We start from the raw sequence: 13,832 nt of genomic DNA on the forward strand, positions 1-13,832 counted from the left end.
GCCAGAGTCTCAGGAAATGGCCCAAGCTCCGTCAGGAACCTATCAGGGTCCATCAGGCGCCTGGGACAGAACCACCTGGTCGGTTCCGTCTCCCTGCAGCGAGGGAGGAATTTACTTCATCCACATTCCCTCAGGAATAGGTCTGAATATCTCAGGATTTCCTAAATTGAAAGAAACCAACAAGAGGAAAGAAAAAACATGAGGGGAAAATACCCCAGTAAATATTAGTAACCAAAGTTTAAGGTATTATTTAAACTAAGAAAACCTATAGAGGTTTTTTTTAAATGACAGAGAAAAGTGTACATCGAAAGGATTTAGACCATCTCACACTTTTGTTTCAAACTTGTCCTATTCCTAGCATGCAGGGGTGAAATCCAAAATTTTTCCCTACCGGTTCTGTGGGCATGGCAGGGGAAGGATATTGCAAAATCTCCATTCCCACCCACTACAGAAGAAGGATACTGCAAAATCTCCATTCCCTCCCCTCCTGGGGGAAGGATATTACAAAATCTCCATTCCCACCCCATTCTGGGTCCAGTCAGAGGTGGTATTTGCCGGTTCTCCAAACTGCTCAAAATTTCCACTACCGGTTCTTCAGAACCTGTTAGAACCTGCTGGATTTCACCCCTGCTAGTGTGCCATCTCAAATGGTTCTGTCTTTCATTTGATGTGTTTTATTTCATTAAACATGTCACAGCTCCAATTGGCCACTCTGCATTGTGGCAGAACTAAACCCTAGTTACCTGCTTCCTTGGTGGCCATTTCATTCATCCTGGGCTGCTAGACTGGTGAAAAGTTATACTTGTTCTTTTTCTTTTTCTATCTTTGCTGTAAGGTTTTTTTCTATCTTCATTATAAAACTATGGACATTTCTTTTGACTAGGACGGTATAAGGCTCCTGTCTTCAGCAGGGGGCTGGACTAGGAGGTCATTTCCAGACTTATGATTCCATATTCTATGTTTTTTCTTCCTCACCGGATGAATTTGAAAAGAGTTCCACTATCCATAGGAAGAATAATAAACAGCAGTAAATAGGTAGACATAGAAGCTTGCAAGAACAAAGAACTGGACAAGGCTCATAGCAAAGCTCTTCAATGAAACCATGTGTCCTAAAAGATTTGCCTACAGAAAAGACTACAGTTCTAAAACATTTTCCCCCAGCTCATCACTGTGCATTGCCTTGAACTCTGTGATTTCTTTTAGATTTATAAATCAGTCTTCAACCTGATTTATATAAAGACGGTATGGTAAGCCACTGAAAGCCACTTTCAATTGGAGCAGCATATAAACCACTTCCAACTAAATATTCCATTTATGCCATTGTGGATTGGAGTATCATATTGGACTAACAAACAAGACTTCATATTGGTTGGAATGAATTCTTTTGGTTAGTTTGCTAAATGCTCCCTTTAGCTACATGGTACTAGACCAGTAGGGTAATATGTAGATTTTGAAAGATAGTAAAAAGTTGGCTTGGGAACGTACTATAAATATTCACATCTTATTTTGGAGCTTGTTTTCTTCCATGGTAAGTACATCAATTATTATTATGAATTGGCTTGAATTTGATACTTATTTGCATTTTGTCTTTTCCCAGGAAATTCCAATTTTATCCAAATGTGCCTGGAATTGTCTATGTACATGTATCATGAAGAGAGTAAGTGAAGTGTGTGTGTGTGTGTGTGTATGTGTGCGTGTGTGTGTGTGTGTGTGTGTGTGTGTGTGTGTGTGTGTAAGAGAGAAAGAGAAAGAGAAAGAGAATAGCCTATCAGCCTCCCTAACTCTTATTTACTGAAAATCAAACATTGTAAGTCTATACAAAGAGGGTATTTTACCCAAAGAAAGGAAAATTACAGTGACATTTGCTTTTATTCTCTCTATAGTTTTACAAAAAGACTCTCAGAAACACTTGGGTTATTTTCCTCTTGTTTTATTCTCACAATGTACCTACTGGCACTTCCACGGTTTCTTGGCATCACACAGAACTGCTGATAAGTGTGAAATCAGTGTCCCATGTATGCTGAGAGACGTTTTCCTCTTCAAGTCTGGATGCCTGCATACTCCTATTCAATAGCTTTTATTTTACTGCTTTTAAAGAGATGAACATTCTGGTTTTCAGCTAAGGTTGAGCACAGTGTAGCAGAATTCTGAATTCGCAAAAATTAGCAACTTAAAAAATATCCTCGGCATGCTCTCACTTCAAGGATAGTATTTTCATCTAACAGTAGCTTTGATCTAGTAGCCTGACTCCTTCTTTTGGCACACAGCCCTCTAACCCATAATCAATCTATCTATCTATCTATCTATCTATCTATCTATCTATCTATCTATCTATCTGTAGGTCTTCGGTTATTCGGGTTTTCTCCCGTGTAAAATTGGAAGTGTCTTGGCGACGTTTCAACAAAGTCTCATTCGTCATCTTCAGGCTGGTGTTTTCGGCTTCATGCTTCTAGGAGCAATGTGTGATCGCAGCTGTTTCTTCCTTTTAACTGCCAGTGGGGGTGTGAACTGATTTGAGCTGGTGAGCTGCTCAATCCCCCTGCAACTCAGACTAACCCAAGCACAACCAAGCCCCCACCTAAACAGAAGATACCCCCATCCAATCAGAGCACAGCCAACCCCCCATCCAATCAGAGCACAGCCAAACCCCCACCCAATCAGAACACACCTCCACCCAATCAGTTCACACCCCCACTGGCAGTTAAAAGGAAGAAACGGGGCGTTGGTCCTACCTGAGACGCACCTTCTCGTTGGGTGGAGACAGCAGCCAGGATGGGGTGTGGTCATCTGGTCATCTGTTAGGCCGATAGACTGAGCCCATCAAATTTGCTAAGTCCCGCCCTTGTTACCGAGCAAACCCAGCTTTTGGCGAGGACACCAATAACAAAGCAAAGAAGAGAGGCAGATGAGAAACCAAAGGGCCAGACTGGCGAAAGAGAGGGAGGGTCTGGCTGCTGTCTCCACCCAATGAGAAGGTGCGTCTCAGGTAGGACCAACGCCCCTTCTCCATTGTGGGTGGAGACAGCAGCCAGGATGGGACATACCAAAGATCCACGTCCCTACAGTCGGGTGGGACCAGTCTGGTCCGAAGTACCCTCCCCGGAGACAACCCGCTGACCAAAGGCGGCATCTGCTGAAGCAAATTTGTCCAACTTATAGTGTTGAATGAATGGAGAAGGCGATGACCATGTAGCCACTCTGCATATTTTGAGCAATGAGGCCTGAGTAGCCCAGGATGCCGATGTCGCAGCGCTGCGGGTAGAATGCACCGTCAGTCGAGGAGGTTTCGGGAGAGACCGTAATTCATAAGCCTTGGATATAGTCTGATGGATCCAACGGCCAATAGTCGATGAAGACACCTTGGAACCCAAGGATACCGGTAGGAAAGAGATAAAGAGGGATTCCGTTTTACGGAGATCCGCCATCCGTTTAATATAGATCCATAGGGCACGTCGGACATCCAAAGAATGCCACCGTCATTCGAGTCTCTGGGTCGGGCGAGGACAAAAGTTGGGCAGTATAAGTTCCTGCATGCGATGGAAAGTGGTATTAACTTTAGGTACAAAGGTTGGGTCCAGGCGTAGAACCACACGGTCGACATGGAACACACAGAGGTCCTCCCGGATTGAAAGGGCGGCCAATTCGGAAATGCGTCGGGCCGAGGTGATTGCAACCAAAAAGGCGACTTTGCACGTCAAGAGGCGAAGGCTAGTCGTGCGCAAAGGCTCGTATGGAGCTGACGTAAGGGAATTTAGAACAATAGAAAGGTCCCAAGTTGGATACCTATGCAACACGGGAGGGCAAAGGTTTGTAGCTCCTCGTAGGAATTGGCGAATTAAAGGGTGTTGTGACAAAGAGGATAAGGATCCAAAGGTAAGGACCGATGAAATCGCCGCCACCTGTCTCCGCAATGTGTTGGGGGACAGTCCTTTGCGAAGACCTTCCCATAAGAAAACAAGAATATTAACGATCGAGGCCTGAAGGGGAGGAACCCCAGCCCGATCACACCAGGCACAGAAAGACTTCCAAGTAGCCGAATAAATCCGGTCCGTTGACGGCCTTCTCGACGCCTGAATAATGGAAATCACGTCTGCAGGGATGCTGACCTCCCCAAGCGCATGCCGCTCAATCACCAGGCGGTCAGACGGAGCCACTGTAGGTCTGGATGTGTCAAGGTCCCTTGGGTTAAAGCGTCCTGCGGCTTAGGTAACTGCCAAGGTTGGGTTATCGACAACGACACTAGGTCCGCAAACCAAGGTCTGCGTGGCCAATGCGGAGCCACCAGAATGATCTCCGCCTGTTCCATCAACAACTTGCGAATTACCCGAGGGAGCAGAGAAACCGGAGGAAACGCATATAGGAGCCCTGGGGGCCACGGGGAGCGAAGAGCATCGACGGCCTCTGCCTGAGCCGACGGGAACCATGAGATGAACCGCGGCATCTGAGCATTGTCCGACGTGGCAAAAAGGTCGAGCACCGGCATCCCGAAACGCGTCCTGATTTGGTGGAAGAGACGAGGGTTGAGACGCCACTCCGCATGATCCAGCCGCTGACGGCTGAGCCAGTCGGCTTGCAGATTCGTGACACCGGAGATGTGTTCCGCCCGCAACGACACCAGATGGATCTCCAACCAGAGCCCCAACCGCAACACCTCTGACATTAGAGAGAGAGAACGCGTGCCCCCCTGACGGTTGACATGGGCTTCCAATGTGATATTGTCCATGAGGACCAGGACGTGGGAGTTGGACACGAGATGATGAAAAGTCCGAAGTGCCAGGTAGATCGCTCGCAGTTCCAACCAGTTGATGGAACGACGGGAGTCGATGGAGGTCCAGACGCCCTGAGCCAGGTGACCCCGACAATGTGCACCCCAGCCCTGGAGACTGGCGTCCGTTGTCACAACCACTCTCTGTGGATCAAAGAAAAAACAACCTCGGGAAAGTGCTGTAGACCGCCACCACCTTAAGGACCTAATCACCTTTCTAGGGACAGAAACCTTCACAGGAGAGGTACCCCTACCCGTTTTCTGGAGAGGTAACAGGAACCACTGAAGTTCCCTCAAGTGTAACTGAGCCCAAGGAACTATTGAAATGGCGGAAATAATCTTGCCCAGGAGCTGGGACAGGATCAGGGGAGAAGTCGATGAAGCCCGTTCAACTTTGGAGACAAGGGATCTCAAACTCTCTTGTCTCTCGCTCGAGAGGAAAACTCTCCCTGCCACGGAATCTATCAGGGCCCCTAAATGAACCAAATTAGTAGAAGGAACTAACTGGCTCTTTTCCAAGTTAACTGAGAACCCGTGAGAAGCAAGGGCCTGGAGAGTAACTTGCAGGTCAGAGGCAGCTTGTTGAGGAGTAGGAGACAAAATTAGAATATCGTCTAAATAACATTGTAGACAAATAGACTTAGCCCTAAGGGAAGCTGCCAGGGCAGCCAGTACCTTGGTGAAGGTACGAGGAGCAGAGGAAAGGCCAAAGGGCATGGCCCGATACTGAAAATGGCACCCCCCCATAACAGAACCTAAGAAACTCCCTATGGGAAGGGAGGATGGGGATGTGGAGGTAGGCCTCAGTGAGGTCTATAGAAGAGAGGAGATCGCCCCTCCTGACACCGTCCAAGATAGATTTAAGTGAGTGCATCTTAAATTTCCGGTATAGGACATACCGGTTGAGTCGCTTAAGGTCCAGAACGGGTCTCCACCCACCCGAGGACTTGGGAACAAGGAAGACACGGGAGTAAAATCCCATGCCCCTCTCAATCAAGGGCACTGGTTGAATAGCCCTGATTGAAAGGAGGTGCTGAACTGCCGAATCCATAAGGGATCGTTTCTGGATATCATTAGAAAGCGGACAGCACACAAAAGACCTCGGAGGAGGGGAGAGAAATTCAATGGCCAACCCAGATCTTAAGGTGGCCAGAACCCATTTATCCGATGTGGAACCCTCCCAAGCGGAGACGAAAAGGGCCAATCTGCCCCCTATGGGAGGGTCCGGGATGCACTTAGCGACGGTGACCGGAGAAATGACCTCCTCCCCCTCGAAAGGGCCGTTTGGGCGCAAAGGTCCTACCTGTGGAAGGTCTGCCCCGTTGTCTAGGCTGGAAATTCCCCTGTGACCTAGGAAGGGAAGGGGAGAAGGAAGATCCATCATACGGACGAGATTGGGGGCGACGTGTGTACGGGCGGAACCTGGAATCCCCCCTGCGAAAAACGACTGGGAGGAATTTCTTTTTGTCCTTTGTCTCGGAGAGGAAAGGATCCAGAGAGTCCCCGAACAGTTTGGGGCCAGCGAAAGGAACAGATGCCAGGCGCCATTTATGTCTGGCGTTGGCCTGCCAGTGGCGTAACCAAACTAAACAGCATGTGGTAACCGAAGACGCTAGAGACTTGGCCGCAAAGTGAGCGGCGTTCAGGGTAGCGTCCGCCGAAAACTGTGTGGCGGCAATAATTTTGTTTAAATCCTATCGTATTCGAACATCCTCCATAGTCAACAACTCTTGCAAATGTTGAAGCCATAAAAGAGTTGTTCAATTAAAAAAGGAGGCAGTAGAAGCTGCTTGGATGGCCCATGAAGCACTCTGATGAGCTCATTGAAGTACGTGTTCAGCCCGGCGCTCCTCCGGACGAAGGCCCTCCTCAGGATCACCCGGAACCGCTGAGTGAGGTAAGAGGGCCGCCATGGGAGCGTCCACCGACGGGACCTGAAGGAGAGAATCTAGGTCCGGAGCAATACTGAAGTTTCGTTGATCCGCTGCCGTAGGCGTCGGGGCCGAACCCGGTGAAGACTACTGTTTCTTGATAACATCGAGAAACAAAGGAGGAGTAGAAATGGTATCCACAGTCCTAGCTGGTTCGGCGAAGAGAGGGTTTAAAGTTCCCTTAGGTGCAGAATCAGAAACTGGCAGTGGTGAAGGGGAGCTAAGCTGGGCCGTAGCAATGGCCTTATGTAGTAGGGATTTGAACAAGGCCTGGGGAAAAAGACCCGTAAAGGCGGGCTGTTCAGAAGGCAGATCATCATCCTCTGAGAGTTCCAGGTCATGGGGGTCAACAGCCGCATGTGAAGGGGATCTGCTGGCCATAGAAGACACAGGTGAGTCAGGAGCATCAATGGACAAAACATCTTCCTGATACCTATCCTCTCGAGAAGGAGAAACAACTGAACGCACTGAGGCCGCTCTACTCGTGGACTGGAAGTGCGAAGCCAATGACTGTTGAACCGCTGCAGCAATCATCTGCTGTATCTGTTCTGTAGACGGGAAAGAATGATGTTGTATCCCGGCAGGAACAGCCTCCTCAGCTGGTTGAGCTGGGAATGATTCTGGAGGAGGAACAGAGGCCGAAGGCGCAGATGAGCCCCATAGATCAGTAGTTTCAATGACCGCAGGACAGTCCTGAAGGGAAAGATGATCCCCTTGTGCAGCAGAATCTGATCCCGTAGGAGGGCGAGTCAAGACTGACGGGGCCGCCTTGGCTACTGACTGAGCGCCACTGGCCTTGGCGCAAATCTTCTTTAGGACCCTGTCCCTGCGAGCTTCTGCACGAGAAGGCAGAAATTGGGAAGGTGCCTTGCTGAGCAGCTGAGATGAGCCAGAAGGGTCTGGTCTGGAAGGAGATCCAGAGGGGACCTCTTTAGTAGCAGGAGAAACCCCATGATGATGGTGAGAATCAGAACTCCTCGCCTTGTGGCAATGTTTAGGCTTATGGGAGGCTTTAGACATGATGACAGTGAGGAGGACTGTCAGATAGTTGTTAAAGATTAGGCACCAGGAGCACAGGCCAAAGGTAGTGGGCAGCAATCAGTAATGGATTAGCCCCAAATATAACCCCTTGGAGCGTAGAAACTCCAAGAATACTGGCCAGAAAAGGCAGAGATGAACTATTAATGGCTCGCAATGCTGAGGAACAGGGAGGGGGGCGCGAGACCCCACTCAAAGGTGTTCCCTTAGCCCAGGCACACACAGTCCACCAACAAAATGTGAGAGGGAGGGGGTGCAAAGCTCCACCAGCAACGATTCCCAATTAAGGCCAGGCAGGTCAGCAAACGACAGTAAAATTCCCTATGACAGCAGGGAATGGCGCGCAGCTCCGCCAGGCTCCTAAACAAAAGTTCGCGCCAAAAATATCCTCAGCCGCTCAAGCGGCACCGAGGAGAAAGGCGCCTAAAGCCGATGGGCTCCACCAGCTGATTTGCGCCATCGAAAGAAAGCCTGGGGGCAGATTCGGCCACTAAGGGCAACAGTGGTCAAAGGGAAAGGCTTCAAGCCTCCCTCGATGCCTTCGGGAGCGTTAAAACTCCACAGGACAGCTAAAAACGCTGTCAATAAGGCAAATGGTGAAAGGAAAAAAAGCGGAGCAGTTTAAAATCCAAAATGGCCGCCGGGAGGTTTGAAAAGGGGGCGCGAAGCTCCACAGATGCTCGAATTGCCCCCAAGACCCGAAACGGCCAGCTGTGTGATAAAGGGAGCGCGATCACTCCACAATGCTCCCAGGGATTCCCCAAACTCAAGGGAAGGGGCGCGGAGGAACTCCCCCCCCCAAGTAACCAGCAAAGCCAGTTACTGGGGAATCTGCTTACTGAGAAGTTGAAATCAAAATCCAAAGGAGATCCAATTAAACAGTCCAAGTCAAACCAGAAAAGTTGTAGGAAAAGCTGAGAAACAGCCAGGAAAGGAGAAAATGATCAAGAGGATCAGTCCCACATGCCTGTCTAGGCTGACAGACTGAGCCAAAAGCTGGGTTTGCCCGGTAACAAGGGCGGGACTTAGCAAATTTGATGGGCTCAGTCTATCGGCCTAACAGATGACCAGATGACCACACCCCATCCTGGCTGCTGTCTCCACCCACAATGGAGAAAGCTGCGATCTCACATTGCTCCTAGAAGCACGAAGCCGAAAACACCAGCCTAAAGATGAAGAATGAGACTTCATCGAAACGTCGCCAAGACACTTCCAATTTTACGCGGGAGAAAACCCGAATAACCAAAGACCTACATACAAACACCTGCGAAAACCTCAGAAAACATATATATATATATATATATATATATATATATATATATATATATATATATATATATATATATATTTGTGTGTGTGTGTGTGTGCGTGAGTGTGTGTGTGTGTGTGCACGCACACACACACACACACACACACACACATACTTTATCTACTTCTGATTTCTAACTTACCAAAAGTAGAAGATCAAGTCAACAAGAATTCAGTAATTCAATAAAAGTTGAGGTCAGAAGCCACAGGCAGGGATAAACTTTAATAAATTTAAAACCTCATCGCTTTTAGATAATTATATGCCTGATAGTTATGTTACACATCTAGTTCTATGCCTAAACATTATGTACTAACCTTCTACATATATGTTTCTTTCATATTTTGTTAAGTTCTAATATTAAACTTACTTTCTCTTTTTAAGGACAATGACCAGGAAGACAGATTGTGTAAAAATGTGACATTATGAGCCATGGTGGTGCAGTGGTTAGAGTGTAGTGCTGAAGGCTACTTCTGCTGACTGCTGGTTGCCTGCAATTTGACAGTTCAAATTTTTTTGTGATGGGAAAACAACTTCTGAGGGTGTTTCCTACATGCCTTAGCAGCAGATTCTTAACAGGTTAGGCAAATGGCTCAGAGAGTCAATGCGTAAAACATTGAGAATTTAACAATTCATGACAATACTTTAAAGTGTGCTTGGAAAGCAATCGCGCAGATTTTTCAGTCTCTGTATCCTGGGAACCAGGATCTTTATATCAGTTAGTAACTACCACTTGGGTCAATTTTGGCATACTTTTCACGTAGAGCATAGTTTTGCATAGTCCAAGTTGGAATGTGCTCAAGGCACCCAGAATGCTGCAAATCCATTTGACTCATGACCAGCCATGTTCTAGCAGTAACAGTGCAACTGCACTCCTCTCTAGAATTGTCATCAGGGAAGCTAGCAATAGCTGAAAACCAAAGAGCACACACACAAAGACAATCTCCCCAGGCTGCTCTTTCAAAGGAAGCGCAAACCATCAAACGACAAGCTGAACTTCATTTCCAAAGCCAGATATCCTCTTACTCATTTCTTTGTTCTCATTTCACTCTTTACCAAACTTAGGCAATGCCCCAGAGAATGCTGACGCAAAGATACCTATAATATTTTTCTGCTTGGATATGTTCTGATACGGAATGCCATTCCCACTGCATGGATCAGACCTGCAATTCTACTCTGCAGCAAGGCTGCAGACTGGCTATTCTAATAGAATTTTTCAAATCTGATTGTGCTTTATCTCATCCTTCTTATTCAGGTAGTCCTCAACCACAATTGAGCCCCACATTTCCATTGCTAAGCAAGACACTTACGTTTTGCACCATTTTATGACCTTTCTTGCCACAATTCTTAAGTGAACCACTGCAGTTGTAATGTTAGTAATATAGTTGCTAAGTGAATCTGGCTTCCCCATTGAGTTTGTTTGTCGAAAGGTCACAAAAGGTAGTCACTTGACCCTGGGACACTGCAACTGTCATAAATATGAACCAGCTGCCAAGCATCCAAATTGTGATCATGTGACCATGGGGATGCTGCAACAATCGTTAAGTGTGGAAAACGGTCATAAGTCATTTTTTTCAATGCTGTTGTAACTTCAAATGATCACTAAACAAATGATTGTAAGTCAAGGACTACCGGTAGAATTACTTTGTCTGAGCTACTTCCTGAATGCAATCTAGCTATTCTAGACTTTAAAACAAATGTTCCTGCACTTCTCTTTGAAAGTCATCTTATTTTCTATACTAAAAAAATAAATAAAAAACATCCCGAGATGCATGGAGGACAAGGATTCAGGTATCTGTGTCATTTGTTCTTCATTCAATCAAAAGATGTCAACCATAGGACTGACCCTAAAGCCACTAGAGCAGTTGTAGGATTCAATTTTTTTTACTACCGGTTCTGTGGACGTGACTTGGTGGGCGTGGCTTGGTGGGCATGGCAGGGGAAGGATACTGCAAAATCTCCATTCCCACCCCACTCCAGGGGAAGGTTACTGCAAAATTCCCATTCCCTCCCCACTCCTGGGGGAAGGATATTGCAAAATCTCCATTCCCATCCCACTCATGGGCCAGCCAGAGGTGGTATTTGCCGGTTCTCCAAACTACTCAAAATTTCCACTACCGGTTCTCCAGAACCTGTCAGAACCTGCTGAATAACACCCCTGAACTAGAGGCACCTGAAGATCAACTTTGGTGAAATGAGAAATGTAACGGTATGGGATACCTTGGGCAAGGCTGAAGGTGTTTTCCTCCACCATCAGTATTGCAGGCTTCTCTTTCTTCGGTTTCAGGACATTCCCTCCCAGCTCCAAGAGCTTCGTGCTTTATAATCCTTCTTCTGCTGCGGAATCCTGGTGAGAAATCCCCTGAGTAACAAGTCTTTGAACAGGAGCTCCAGGAAGACCAGCCTGATGTTTCACAGTCTTTAGGCATAATGCAGGAGCGAAAGGTCAAAGGGATGGCTTCTTGCATACAAAGGCTGTGATAAGAAAGCATTTTGTTAGAAACAAATCCTGAAGAGTTATCACTCAAGAGCAAAAAAAAAACCCAAAATACTACAACCACTCCATAATAATTAGATTCCCCCAGTTACATTTTATCAATCCCTAATTTATTATCTCTTGCCAAGTAGTAGAAGAGATTAAGGAAACCAAAGAGACATTAAAGAAGTAAGAATGTACATGTGGTTCAATTAAAGGATTAATATAAGAGCAAGGCAACATTGAAAGGATTCCAATATTACTATCTCATTGATTTAAGGCTACTTTTTGGAAAGTTGAAGTATGTAGACCATGTAAATGCCATTCAGAGACTTCCTCTAATAAGTTTTTTCTTCAAATAATTAAGACTGGGGTATAAATTTCTTGAAATGAGAGACAAGCTCAATAGCCCCTCTCTGTATAAATGTCTCATGATGCCACAATTTTGTAACAGAATCACAACATTTAATCACATATAATGTGAGGTTAATTACACTAAATGTAGCATAAAATTGCAAAGCTGCTAAAGGCTCATTTCTGCTTTGTAAACTGGAAATTAATATAAGTGATATTTGCTACATAAAAATGTAAAAATAGATCTTTCAGATAGTTTGTTTGAAATTATTATTATTATTATCATCATCATGGTTCATTGCAAAGCCAGCCAGATGTTTAGGTTGGATTTGGCCTATTTATCCCCTTGTCAACTTCTTCATTTGGTAATTCTTACAGGCCAGTTTGGTCTTTTCAGTACTCATCAAGCCTATATCTTCAGTATATCTTCTTCATTATCCTTCAGATATTCTTCCAATGCCCTTTTTTCCTCTTTATCCATCCGATCTAGTTGCAACATTCCATGCCCAGCCATTTTCCTTGGTAAGTAGAGTCTGTCAACATTGCTGCATGGATGAATGATATACATTGTCATTATTTTTCTGGTCTTCCTACCCAAGGCTTTTAATTTTGCTTGAGTCCAGTATACTATTTCAGCACTGTATGTAATGACTGAAATTTTCCACTGAGTTTGGACTTTAATATCTTCTTCACTCTCTGGATGTATTCACTTCTAACCTTCTTCTTGACTTCAACATGCTTGATGTTGTCAGCTTGAAGGATATTATTATTATTACTATTGGAGATGGGCATTGCCGCAGGGGTATTCAGCAAAGCAATTGTTCCTATTCATATCCCTGCAAATAGCAACACAACAAACAGATAAGGTAGTCTTTGTTTTTTCTTATTGCTCAGAGTGTCATCATTGCTACTTTCTTCCATTCTTTTGCTTCAAGGCCCAATAACTTCATTTCAGACAAAAGAAGGAAGCAGGGATTGGTACTTGTGTGGCCTTGAACAAGCATCTTCACCTATTGGAAATGAGGTTTGGAATATGTCTTTCAGGACCCTCAATGGAGAAATTACTTTTGATAGCAAATAATGTCCATCACTCCAAAAAGCAGAATGAAAATAGTAAAATGATACATCCAAACATATATTACAGAAAAGAAAATATCTCTCTTCTACCAACCTTCTTATTAGCATTCAGGATCATGGACAGGCAAGTGCGCACCACAGAACAATTGAAATTATAGTGCTATATTATTGGTGTTTTAGGCTAAGTGAGCAGGGACCCATTCACAGACTCATCTATCACTCCTACATGATAGCATATTATATTGAGTTGATCCCTGGGCCAGGGACTTCTACTGATGTTGAACCTTTTCAAAATATAAGGATGGAGTGGTCAAGGGAGATTATTAAATGAATAATCTGACTGCCCTTATCCAATCAGGTATCTAGATGCCTAAACTGATTCAGCAACATTATCATAAATTTTATATTAAAATTTAATATATCATAGGAAAGAAGAATCTGTATAACCTATGCAAAACCTGGTCTAGAAGAGGAAAGAATTCAAATCTGTACCAAAATGAGTTCATGAATGCATGAAATGAATGGATGGAAGCGTTTGTCAGGGGTCTTTTTCTCTTGAAATATATATTTACCCGAGTAACGAGCAATAATGCTGCCAAAAGCACTGTTTAAAAATGATTTGGTTTTAACACATGTGCTTATGTCTTTCTCCAGCCATGAGTCATATGGCAAATTAATCTAGTCTATACAGAAATTTAAGTACAGAGACTCCTGTGCAATTACAATACTGCAGAATAATTCAGGCAAGATTGGAAGGTGGCTATATCTTTAATGCTATGTAAGACAAAAACCACAGGAATTACAGGAACAATTTGCACTTAACGGAACCTTAAAACAACATGCTTCTTTGTCTAAATCACACCCCAAAAAAGAAGATATATATAC

At 45.1% G+C, this 13,832-nt stretch overlaps 1 protein-coding gene across 1 annotated transcript in view; it reads right to left on the reverse strand.

Moving 5' to 3' along the window:
• Positions 1-13,832, reverse strand: part of THSD7B (thrombospondin type 1 domain containing 7B) — a 469,405-nt gene that overhangs the window by 337,201 nt on the left and 118,372 nt on the right. The window contains exon 3 of the mRNA XM_070957022.1: positions 11,261-11,515. Coding sequence (XP_070813123.1) covers positions 11,261-11,515 — 255 coding nt within the window. The remainder of the gene's footprint in view (positions 1-11,260; positions 11,516-13,832) is intronic.

Source organism: Pituophis catenifer, unplaced genomic scaffold (genome assembly GCF_029215685.1).
Source record: "Pituophis catenifer annectens isolate HBS135680 unplaced genomic scaffold, rPitCat1.0.hap2 SCAF_1, whole genome shotgun sequence".
In the NCBI taxonomy this organism is placed as follows: Eukaryota; Metazoa; Chordata; class Lepidosauria; order Squamata; family Colubridae; genus Pituophis; species Pituophis catenifer.